The sequence below is a fragment of the Heterocephalus glaber genome, unplaced genomic scaffold (assembly GCF_053883595.1).
Source record: "Heterocephalus glaber isolate CG9 unplaced genomic scaffold, H.glaber_assembly_v1.0 deba00001481, whole genome shotgun sequence".
Classification (NCBI taxonomy): Eukaryota; Metazoa; Chordata; class Mammalia; order Rodentia; family Bathyergidae; genus Heterocephalus; species Heterocephalus glaber.
Window position 1 is genome coordinate 51963351 of NW_028258317.1, and position 12486 is coordinate 51975836.

At 41.2% G+C, this 12486-nt stretch overlaps 1 protein-coding gene across 8 annotated transcripts in view; it reads left to right on the plus strand.

The window, feature by feature from the left end:
* Tjp2 (tight junction protein 2) overlaps positions 1–12486 on the plus strand; it is a 155004-nt gene that overhangs the window by 89574 nt on the left and 52944 nt on the right. Inside the window, exon 1 of one of the 8 annotated variants that reach the window (XM_004838171.3) lies at positions 2898–3356. The exons of 6 other annotated variants lie outside the window; for them this stretch is intronic. In XM_004838171.3, the coding sequence (XP_004838228.2) occupies positions 3285–3356 (72 nt within the window). In that variant the 5' untranslated portion in view covers positions 2898–3284. Of the gene's footprint in view, positions 1–2897; positions 3357–3576; positions 3663–12486 lie in introns of those variants that run through there. One more of the 8 variants, XM_004838175.4, reaches the window with a different exon arrangement.

Sequence of the window (12486 nt, forward strand, 5' to 3'; positions counted from 1 at the left end):
TGCATACCCGTATTCAAAGCAGTGTTATTCACTGTAGCCAGGGTGTGAAAGTAACCCAAGAAGTCATTGTAGGATGAATGGATTCATTAGATGGGTGATATGTACAGGAGACTTTTTTTATTCAGCCTTAAAAAGGAAGTTCTGACTTGTGGACTTGAGGATATTATGCTAAGTAAGCCAGTCACGGGCAGAGATACACGTGATTCCACTTACATGAGGTATCCAGCGTATTCAGAGTCATAGAATCAAAAAGTAAATGGTGGTTGCCAGGATTGGGGTGGAGAGGGAGATGGGGAGTTGTTTAATGGGTATGGAGTTTTAGTTTTGTAAGGTGAAAACAGTTCTGAAGATTGGTTGCATGACAGTATGAATACACTGCTTAGTTCTTTCCCACTGCTGTAACAAAATACCTGAAACCAGGTCATTTATAAGGAATAATTATTTATTTGCTCACAGTTCTGGAGGCTGTGGAGTCCATGATCAAGATGCAAGCAGAGTAGGGAGAGATGATGTATGCTCATGATCCTGGCACTCAGGAAGGCCAAGTCAGAAGGATCACAAGTTGGAGCCCACCCTGAGCAACTTAGCAATACCCTGTCTCAAAAATAAAAATTGAAAAGTAATATCTGGGCATGTAATTCAGTGAGAAGAACCTAGGTTCAAGCCCCAGTGCTAACAAAAAAAAAAAAACCTAGCAGATTTGTTGTCTGGTGAAGGCTGTTCTCTGCTTCCAAGATGATTCCTGGTTGCTGCATCCTCACATAGCAGAAGAGCTAGAAAAGGCCGACACTGCATCTTCATGTGATGGTGACAAAGGCCAAAAGGTCCTAGTTAGTTTCCTGGAGCTGTCTTGACTAAGTTACTTCCTAGAGGCCTCTTAATATGGTCACACTGGGTCTTAGGTTCCAACATACGAATTTGGGAGCACACAGATTCAAACCCTACCTTTATGGTTTAGTTCTAAAATGTCCTCCAAACGTCTCATGTGTTCAGAGTGGTTACCTTCTCTGCATCCTTGCTGCCTTGAGGTGAGCAGCTTTGCTCTGCCACACTCTTCCACCTCAGATGTTCTGCCTCACCTCAGGCCCCCAGTGGTGGAGCCAGCTGACCATGGACTGGAACCTCTGAAACCATGAGCCAAAATGAAACCTTCCTCCATTAAGTTGATTTATGTCATGTATTTTTGTCACAGGGACTCAAATCTGACTAATGTACCTACCAACTACTGAACTGTATATTTAGACATGGTAAAGATAATAAATTTTGTTTCATGGGATTTTTATTTCTACAATGAAAGAAAGAGTATTGCCAGAAACTGTGACATTTGGAAATCACTGGAATTCTTAAATTCTAGGACACCTTCGACTTTTGGGTATTGTGCATGAGTTTATGGGAAAGAAGTATATTTCCCCTCAGGGTAGGATCAGGTGTTTTGCTAAGGATTCTTTAAGAGGTGAGCTGGCTGGAACGGTCCCCAAGCTGCCTGGATCTTCCTGCTTCATGTCCTGAGGGCCTGGTGCACCAGCTCCTGGTTAGCCTGGCTGGTGTGTATGGAGCCTGCACGTGTCTGTACAGCCCAGGACAGGGCCTGTGTGCTCACTCAGCTGTCAAGAGTCCTCCTTCAATACTCCTGCACTCTTCATTGTGACATTTGAAACATAAGCTTGCTCACTCTCCATCCTGTTTGGGTATTGTAACACTTATGAAGAACTACACCTAGAATTTACTGTGGCTGAATCCCAGGGAAAGATATGACCATTTTCCAGTTCTTTCTCAGCACAGATGCTGTGTGTGGGTTGCCTCATTTCTTGGTGACATTGGCCGTGTTAGGTGTGTGTGGGTTTACCTCCATTTTATAAAGGACACATCTCTAAAGCCCCACAGCTAATTGAAAAAACAAGAATTGCACCCTAGATCTTGTGATTTTTAAAAATTCACTTTCTTACTACCGTTTCAAGTTGCTTTCTTTGTAGCCTCTGTGTTGAGGTCCAAATTTCAAGATAACGCTGATTTGAAACAAACCAGATGGTTTACTCTGCATTTGTAGACTGAGACATAACATATACCGTGATAGTGAGAATGCCCGGGTTCCCCAGGACCATGCTTCTAAAATCCCAGCCTCAGTTCTGATCCCGTACAGTCTTTGCTAGATGTTCAAAGTCCTAAACTTTGCATTCCCAGCCCCCTACCCGCCCCCCAAGTGGGATAGACAGAGAAACAGATTGGTGGGCTCCTTGTAATTCTTTTATCTGCTAAATTTATGGCAAGTGGAAGAAGAGGGCAGAACTTTGCTGAACGAGCACTCTGTTCCTGAGCTGGCTCCGGGCTGCCCTGACTGCCCACATCTTATCTTCCCCTGGTTATCTCCAAGAATGCGAAAGGTTCTGTCTTCGTGCCTTTTAATTTCTATGTAACATTAGCAGTTCAGTTTACCTGAAATGACTTACTTGTTTCCAGCTGGCTTATGCTTTATGTATGTGTGTTATTTATGGGAGATTCTATAAATAAGTGCTTTCTAAATATTCTTTTCCATCATGCTGCTCTAAAGTGTTCCATTTATGATCATCCCTCAGGCCCTAGGGAGACAGGATTCTAAGACCATGGACACAAAAAAATCCACAGAAGCTGAAATTCTTTCATAAAATGGTGTAATATTTGTATTTGTCTTATAACACTTAAAATACATTTAGATTTAAAAAAAAAAATTTTTTTTTTCCAGTACCAGGGGTTGAACTCTACCTTGCACTTGTGAGGCAGGCGCACATCGACACTGAGCTAAATTCCAGGCTGTTCAGATTATTTTTAATGCTAATCCAATGTAAACACTATGAAAACAGTTATACTGTTTAGGAAACAGTGACAAGTCTGTATGTGTCTAACATAGACTTTTAAAAAAACTTTTCAATCTTCATTGGTTGTATCTACAACGCAGGACCTGTGGATATGGACCTCCAGCTGTACTTAGTAAGTTCTACTTAAATTGCGGATCATTTTGTATGCCTAAAACATCTACTGGAATCTGTAGTTCACTGTAAGGGAAAGAGGAGGAAAAGAATGCTGTTAAAGTGGTACAAATCCAAACCGCTTTCTTTTTGCCTCACAAGTGGTGCTTTTCAGAGTGTTTGGCCTCCCTGCTGTAAGGATGTGTCACTGCAAGATGACAAAAGGATTTGCTGGGAATGTGGGCCACTATTGTATCCACCTTACGTAACCACGTGGAGTGGTAGAAATGGGTAAGCAGCCGGGGAAGTAGGCAGTGGCCCGGCCCCTTCATCTGCAGAGGTATGAAGACTGCTCAGGTCCTCCAGAGTATGTGGATGCAGGCTGTGAAGAAGTGGGAGAGGTTGAAAGGCCGTGTGAGTCCCTCTGTGTGCTTTCCCCCTTTTCCCCCCAACTTTGCTTTGTTGGAAGGGAGGGGAGAACAAGCCCCCTCGCACAGTGATTCCTTTATCCTCGGATTTATTTGTGGCCTGGCCGCTTTCAGTAACAAATTGTGAGATTGCACATTGCGGATTGTAGTTAGTGGTGGGTTTTAAAGTACTTTTCTTGCTTTTTAGTAGACCCAGGGGAAATGGATAGCTCCTTACCGGATTTGTGAGTCAGAAGCTGCTGTTTTCTGAGTGTTGGGAATATCTTACCGGTAGCATGGCTTTGCTTCCTAGGTAGGTACAGATCGAACATACTGCTTTTTTTGTTTCACTTGAGAGGCAGGTGGGGTTCGAGACAGGTGGTGGAACCACTGAGCTAAATCCCCGGCCCTGTTTGTTTGTTTTTCTATGAGAATTTCTTGTTTGGGGACAAAACTTTTTGCTTTCTTATATTGCAGAAATCTATTTTTATTACTCTCAGCTCTAGACTTCTAAATTATAGGAATATATTTTTCACTTGCTTTTTTCCTTGTGTAAGTTTGAACATATGTAGTTCTCTAACAGGCATATTTAGTTTTATGGCTTGGGACTTTTTACTAAGCATGTTCCTAATGGCCAGCTTCTGATAGGGCTATTTTTGCTGTGGTCTCCATGACTAGGAAGCATCAGTTTGTGGACACGGAACCTAAAAGTTGCCTCTTGGGGGCTATCATCAGGCAGTGAAGACTTTACTATCTGCTTTGTGGTTGGTTTTTTAAATGTTTCCTTATTCTTTAAAATATATTGGGGGGAAGGTTGTTGTTGTTTGGTGTTTTGAGCCTGCAGTTCAGGCTGGCCTTGGACTCACTGTGTAGCCTGTGCTGGCCTTGAACACACAGTGCTCCTTCAGCCTCAGCTCCCCCTCTGCTGGGCTGGCAGGTGTACGCTCCCAGCTAATATGTGGGGTTTTAAAAAATCCATTTGGTCACGGTTTTCCAAAGCAAAAAAGCTTTATTAAATAGAGGATTTAAAAAACTAAAACAACAGATCAAATACCTATTTGCCTTCATTCTTTTCTCTTCTTTCCACAAATACCTTACTGTTAACACAAAGCTTTTTATTTATGATAGAAAAATGGGCTTACTTTGAGCTTTCCGGGGTTCCTAGGAATGACTTGTTACAATAAGGGGAAGGTTGGTGTGAATTACACTTACATGAAAAGTAGAAATAGCCAGGAGCAATGAGGAAAAGCATTTTGAAGGTCCTCATGCTGGTTGCAATTGCATGGAGCCTTGGGTGCTATGGCTTCCCTGGACATGTCTGTGTTTCCGCACATGCCCGCTACACTCATCATACCTTGCCTTTCTGGGTACTCCCCCACTCCGGTATAAATTATTACACCCTTTCCTCTTTCCCTTTGCGCAGTTGGAACGTATTAGAAATGTTGGAATTCGATACAACATTGGCCAGGAATCAAGTACTGTTGTTTATTCACTTGCTCTGTATTTTCTTAACTTATAAAATGGTTTATACCATAAAAGAATTAAGTATCTAAAGCACAAACCGTAACAGTGAAATGCTGTGAGTCCATCACATACATCCACAGACCCTCACTGAGGTGAAGCTCAATGGCTTTTGTGTACCTTCCCACCCCACCCCCCTCTGCCTCTTTCCAAGGCACTTTATCCTGAATTTTTTTATATTTCATACTCTTTTTTTTTTCTTCTTCTTCTCCTTCTTCCCCTTTTTCTTGTTTTCTTACTGGGGATTGAGCCCAGGGCCTTGTGTATGATAGGCTCTGCCCTTGAGTTATCTTTTTCTTTGTAGTTTTACCACACACGCACACCACTAAACAAAATTTTTCCTTTTTAAAAATTGAAGTAAGTGCAAAACAAAAAATGAACCATTTTAATCATTTTTAAGTTCGGCAGAGTCATATTCACACTATTTTGAAACATTTCCTTTTTGAACTATGTAAAATGGTATCACAATGTAAATCCATCCAGAGTATCTTTCACTCAACATTATGTTTATGGTGGGTCTTTGTTTTGATGGCTATGATTGGAGTGTGTTCCTTTTTCTTGCAGTATAACATTGTATTTCAGTAGTGCATCACAATGTATTTGTCCATTCTGCTGTGGATAGATGCTTGGGTTGGTTCCAGGGGTTGGCTGTTGAGAGCATTGCTTCTGTGAATACTTTGTGTCCCCTTGCGGACTTAGTCACACATTTCTGAGGCTCCACCCATGAGAAGAACCACTGTACCTTAAACTCTAACTCATGTGTTCTTACAGTGGCCCTGCATGGAAAGCGCTGCACATGCTAAGCAGCCCCCTGCAGGCATTCATGGGGATGAAGACTGCATATTGACCACAATTTTAAGCTGTGCATAGCCAGCACAGGTCGGGTGGAGCAAGCCAGAGCCTGCTGGCCCAGTTGGACTGACATGAGCTCAGCTCTCAGCTAAGCCAGTGCACACTGGCAGCCTGTCTTTGGGGATGTACTCAGAGCTGATATTCTGAGGAATAAGTGTGATTTTGTGGGTGCTCTGTGTTTCTGAAGAGATAACATGTAAGTGAGGGAAGGAAGACACTGGTTTCCTTTTTGAGTATACGTGTGAGTAACTAGTAAACTCAAGGCTGCTTTTGTCACTGGTATCCAAACTACCACAAACCACATGCTTGGCATGCGGTGGCTGCTCAGTAAATATTTTTGAATGCATGAATGAACGAGTGAATGAATTAAGGGTTTGCTGTGAGATTTTTGCAAAAAGTCGCAGTTCTTGCAAGGTTTTGATTCCCAGTACAGGAAAAAAAAAAAAAGAACCGCAGTTCAGTAAGCCAAATATAGATAGAAATGATGTCTTTTTAATGACCAAAGGAGCTATTGAAATTTTATTTTTGGTGCTGTGAATCAAACCCCAGGCCCTTTGCATGGTAGATATGTGGTGTACACAGAGCTACACCACTAGCCCCTCAAAATATATGTTTATACCAGTTTCCTAATTTTAAAATTAAGATTTTGTATTTATCACCTAGTTTAGCAAAACATATCTTCTTGATTTGTTTTTGTTTTTGTTTTTTTGCAAACTGGGACTCAAACCCAGGGCTTTTGCACTGAGCTTACATACACAAGCCTTTTGGGGGTTTGTTTTTTGAAACAGAGTCATGCTAAATTGCTACGTTTCCTGGGTTGGGCAAACTTGAAGTCCTCCTGCCTCAGCTTCCGCCTCCCAAACTGCTAGAATTACCGGCATGTGCCACCACATCCAGCTCCTACACTCTTTTCAGTCTCTTGTTTGTCAGGTAAAAGGCCGAAGACCAAGACCAGACCAGGCCGCAACAAGCCCTTATTAGAGAATAGATCTGCTGGGCTGCCTCTGAACAAAGGAGAGACAAAAGCAATATGGCCGGGGCAGGGAAAGTCTTTTATAGAGACTGGGGTGGGGTTTGTAGGGGCTGAGGTGGGGTTAAATGTGGTAGTGACTAGGGAATGGAGGAGCGGGTGATGTCACTAGGTGGTAGGAGGTGAGTGAGTATTAGGTTACTTTCTAGGCGGGAACAGGGCATGCTGGGAAGAAGGGTTTGTTCTTTGGTGGGAGCAACCATCTTGGCATGATGTCACACAGGGGAGGGGCCAAGGCACGATAGGAAGAGGGCAGCTACTATACATAATAGCTGCTGAGGTAGTGGGAGACCTATCATTGTTTAAGTAGTTAACGTTTAATATCTTAGACTGTTTTTTTTTTTTAGAGTAGGAAAAATTTATTGAGAGAAAGAAAGCTTCTAAGAGAGACAGAAGGGGGACCAGAAAGTGGGTTGCCCACCCACCCCATGGTTCAGAGATGTTTTATACAGTAGAGCCATGTGGTGAGGCGGGTACAAAGTGGAACAAAACTGTAAGACCCAATGGAAATTTACAAGGTGGGCATGAGGTGGGACAAAGCCATGACCAACCAATAAGACTACAAGTACAGTCACCCAGGTAATACTGATTAAATGGGGTCAAATGGGAGAGCAAGTCACATACAAGCATACAAGGATTTTCAGTAAGGGTGGGTCAGGGATATTTCCTGGAGAGGCTGGGTTAAGACCTTGGCCTCCCACCCAGGTGATTGATACCTGCTTAGAATATCAATCACTGCTATTCATCCTACATGGCTGTGCTAATTTCTCTCCTTTTGCAATTCTGGCCTGCAGTGAATTCCATGTTGGCTCCTTGTGGGCTGGCCCCGTCTAACTGCCTACAAGATGTCTAATTAACTTACCTATCTGCAATATTCCCCCCTCTGAAGAAGAACCTCTAACTGCTGTGAGGGGGCAAAGGGTGAAGACAGGTCTGGCTATTTCCGTCTGAATAGGGTTGTAGTTGTGATCAGCAGTTAGATTTACTCTCCAGAGGGTCTTATCTAAAGGCCTTCGATGGGCACCAGGCACGGTCATCTTGGTAGCTGTATAGCTTTGAGTCTGGAGGAGATAAAGCCAAAGAAATAGTTAAGAATACATGGACCAAATTATAAGGTCAGCAGGATTGCTATGAATATAGCCAACAAGGGTTTCCACTGGGAGGAACTAGTAATAGCCTTCCACAAAAAGCATAAGAAGGTCCAGGGGACTTCAGAATCCAACTTAGAAGTCATATTGTATAGTTTAACAGTTATGAGCTGTTTACAAGGTCAATCTGGTGAATCCCAGTAAAAGAAGTTCTAGCACATTTGTCATTGGTTCCATTTGTATGATTGCTTGGAGTTTGGCAGCCTCTAAGCAAGAATAAACAAAACCTTTAAGAAATTAGAGCATGTATAACCTAAGCATGAGCACACTAGAATGGAAGGGGAGGTTAGGGAGAAAGTCACACTTAGAAATTGAAATAGTGATTGTAACCTGCTGACTCTTAGATTCTTTTATTGCTAAAAGGTTATCTATAAGTCTGATACTTTGTCATAAGTCTAGTTTGAGCTGTGATAAGAGATAATTTGAAGAACAGATTTCACTAAGAAATATAGAACTAGCTGAGCTCTTATAGATTTTACCATAGTTTTTGATCCATAATCATGGTCAGCTACTGGTAGAGCTGGAAACTGCCAGAAGGGGTCAGTGACTGGAGCCCCTTTTTACATCTAGCTTTATTACTATGACATTATTTTATACCCCTTTTGTTTATTCTGTGCTGGGTGTTTAAGACCAAGTTAAAGTGAGACCTGTCAATCAGTATGAACCTCTTGCTATCTATCAAGGTCAGTTAAGTCTCCTCAGGCATTTGAAACCATGCATAGAGCCTCTCAGTTCCTTTGTCAGTGTCAGCCATCAGGATGGGTCATGGACTTGCTTGACCATGTTGCTTTCAGTGAAAGCGTGGGAGATTATTTCCCCCTTTGTGACCCTCCTTTGGCACACGGTACATTTGTCCTTTGGTTTCCAGCAATCTCCCTACTCCGGAGGTTGAGTGACTTACCAAAGATGTAGGATCCTGTAGAAAAGGTTCCCTCATGTCCTGGATTCTTTGTTGACCATGAGGGGCTAGAGCCAAAATATTGGCTGTCCTCATAACCCAGTTACCTTTCTAGTTTTGGTCTGCAAACTTTAGTTGTTGAACACCCAGAAGAGAAGATCAGTGAGATAAGTATTTTATGAGGAGCAATGAGCTTAACTATTATAATAGTTAAAACATCAAGCACTTTTGAAGTATAAAGCACAGTTAGAGGGCTGTTATTTTTTAACCAACCCTGGTTGTTTTAGTAGTTGAATCCCTGTAGAATGTTAACAGACAACAGTTGTGTATTATAGAGAAACTTAAGATCAAAAGCCATACATAGTATTTTAGCACGACAATCATAATAACATTGTCTTTGTAACACTTAGCTGTCTTAGTACGGAATAGTCTTTCAGTCAAACACCATCATCTGATCACAAGACATTAAATGACATAAAGAAAACTCTTATTTGTTATCCTTTAGTAGAATGCCATCTAAAGATAACATACATCACATAACTTTTTAAGATAACTATTATTTGACTGGTTTTCTCATGCTGGCTTGAAATGTACCTCTTATCACAAGTAGTTGGAGTATACGAGAAAGGTAGATACCTGAGGCAAAGATCATCACCATAAACAATATCTTAGAAGACCTGTACACCCAGAAGGCATGAATGATACTTAGTACACAATGAAATAACTGAATATCAGTTACATGAAACCCCTTGTCATTTAGTTTTGTTTTGTACCAAGAACATTTCAAATAAAACCTTACTGTTTTTTCACAGAAAACTTAGCCCATGACCAATGTATACCTATCACAATCATATGTTTAGCGATGTATTTCCCACAAGGCTATGGAGTTATTTGGGTCCCCTTTGTGAACAAAGGCTAGAGTAAGTTTTTTCCAGGCAGCCGCTACTTTATTTACCAAGGGGAGTCCTGTCCCTTAGTTTTCCTAAGCCCAAGAGTCTTTAATTATCTTAACAAATTTTTAGATGACCTGTGAGAGCCAGATCATAACAATTAACACATTATTTTGACCAATGAAAGATTCCCAAGTTATACATAGACAACAATATGTACTGTATTTGTAAAACCAGTTGACATTATTTGGGTCATCTGGCAACCATGTCTTTAATTACATTTATCTATAAGCCAACTTGAGTTACAGGCAAACATCTTAAAAAAATCCAAAATGCCAAAAGAAAAAAGTTCAAACATAACAGCTGTACATGTTGTGACAAATTGAACAGACAGACACATAAGACAACTTGTTTGTAAACCAGAGTGCACTCAGATGTATTTGGCCAAGTTGAATTATAACTTCTGTAATTTTTAGGTTTATAACTATAAATAAGACTAGTCAGAGCTTTGTGGATCAATTAACAGAGATCTCTTATAATAATCAAAAGGAATAAAATTGTCTACACTTGTGAAAGCAAAGACCATTTTAAGATGGGGCCTTAGCTGACGGTTTATCTGACTGGAATACCCAGCTATACAGGCTTCTCATGGTTGCTTTGATAACCATAGTTGTTCAGTAGCCACATGTAATTGTTCCCTCTAAAGGGACAGACCATTACAGGTAATTTTAACTATCTCCAGTGGGGTCTGCTCAGGCCAGGTTTGCATGTAGAAGAGAGTAGCTGACACTCTTTGGAGCTAAGTATGAATTTCAAACAGTGAGGGAAGAAGGCCTGCCAAGGCTCCAACCTGCTGTGCTGCACATGTCTACCTAGGACAGTTTTTCCCCTTTTGATAAGAAACAACAGGAAGGAAGGTATCCCTGTCTAGCTCTCTTGTTCTGTGCCTAATCTAAGGTGCCCCTTAGACCTTATCTTGTCCAGTGCCAGTGCCGGCTGACTAGAGGTGCAAGGAAGTGGCCAGAGCCAGGTTAGCTGTTCTTACCATTCTCTAATTTTGCCTGAGGGCTGAGAGACAAATAAATCTGAACTAAAACTTTTATATTTATCTTTTGAGAGTTTCAGGATTAAACCTAGACCAGTTTTCTATATGGCACAGTGAAAAATGAAGGTCAGCTTTACTCTGGAAGGATTCCAGGGAGGGGAAACTCACCATTCTGGAAGCTTTGTCTTGAAATCCAGCAGTACCAGAGGAGGGAAATGCCTTGAATCAAATTGCGTTATTTCTCTGGGGCAGAGGAGTGGAGAAGGGACAGAAGTATGGCACGAGAACTAAATCTTAACTATCTCAGGTGTAGGAGGACAATTAAGATCAGGAGCTTTTCCAGAGTGGATCTGCTATACTTAGCAAAATATGTCTCCAGAGACAAAAGCTATGATTGACTCCCACGCCATTGCCAAGCAGAAAGATCAAACCAATAAGCAAAGAACGCAAATGGCTGCGTTTTGCCTTTTGAAAGAGAATGAGTGTTCTAACTATATTGTTTAGGGCTTACACTTTTAATGAATTACTCTGAATCTATAATATCTAATTTATGATTGAAATAACCTACAGGCTATTGAGCAGCTCCCTGATGTTGTAGAAACACTCCCAAAACCATGTCTCACCTTTTATTAACATACAAACTGAAATGGTGTCCTGTAGGTAGGCACTTAGAAGTGTTTGTTTGCAATAACAAATGCTGGCGGGGCTGTGGGGAAAGAGGAACCCTGCTCCACTGCTGGTGGGAGGGCAGACTGGTGCAACCACTGTGGAAATCAGTATGGAGATACCTCAAAGAACTAGGACTGGAAGTCCCATTTGACCCAGCTATTCCCCTGCTGGGTATCTTCCCCAAAGAATTAAAAGAATCATACCACAGTGATATATGTGCACCCACATTCATAGCAGCACAGTTTGTAATAGCTAAAACTTGAAAACAGCCTAAATGCCTATCAACAGGAGACTGGATAAAGAAAATGTGGGATTTTAAATAAAATGGAGTACTACTCAGCCATAAAAAATGAGAAATTAGAGATATTTATAGCTAAATGAATGCACATTGAGGCGATACTCTTAAGTGAAATAAATAGGACACACGTGTAAATTCTGAATAGTTTCTCTAGTCTGAGAAATTGAAAGTGTAAATAAGGACTAAAAGGTATAATAGATAATGTCAAATAGGAAGAAAAGGGGCAAGGGGAGGTGGGAGGGGTAGGGGAAAGGAAAGAAGGGAATGGGATTAATTTGAGAAAATGAATAAATGGAAACAGTCTCTGTAAATAGGGAGGGTTACAGGGGTTGAAGGGAGGGCTGGGGAATGGGGACAAAATAAGAACCGAGAGAGATTATGTAAAGGTGCAAATTTCCAATGATGAATGTCATTACGTTGTATACTTAAAATGTACCAATAAAATTAAATTTTTTTTAAAAAAAAGAAGTGCTTGTTTGAACTTCTAGAGTGAGGTCTGGGAATGAGGTTCCCAGGTGAGTGTCTCTTGGGCTTTTCTATAAGCTAATAGAGGGGTCACACAATCTCACTATATCCTGCTATCTGAAGGCCACAAAAACCTGTACTTTCCAGGAATCTCCTTAGCTGTTTTAGAGTCTTAGGCTGTGGAAAGGAAAGAATTTGTTTAATTATTTCTTCCCCTAGTCTTTGGGTTCCCTTAGATATAGTAAGGCCTAAATATTTTATCTCAAGGCTGCAAAGTTGTGTATGTTAGAAAATTCAGCAGATCAGTTGTCTTCGCTAGAA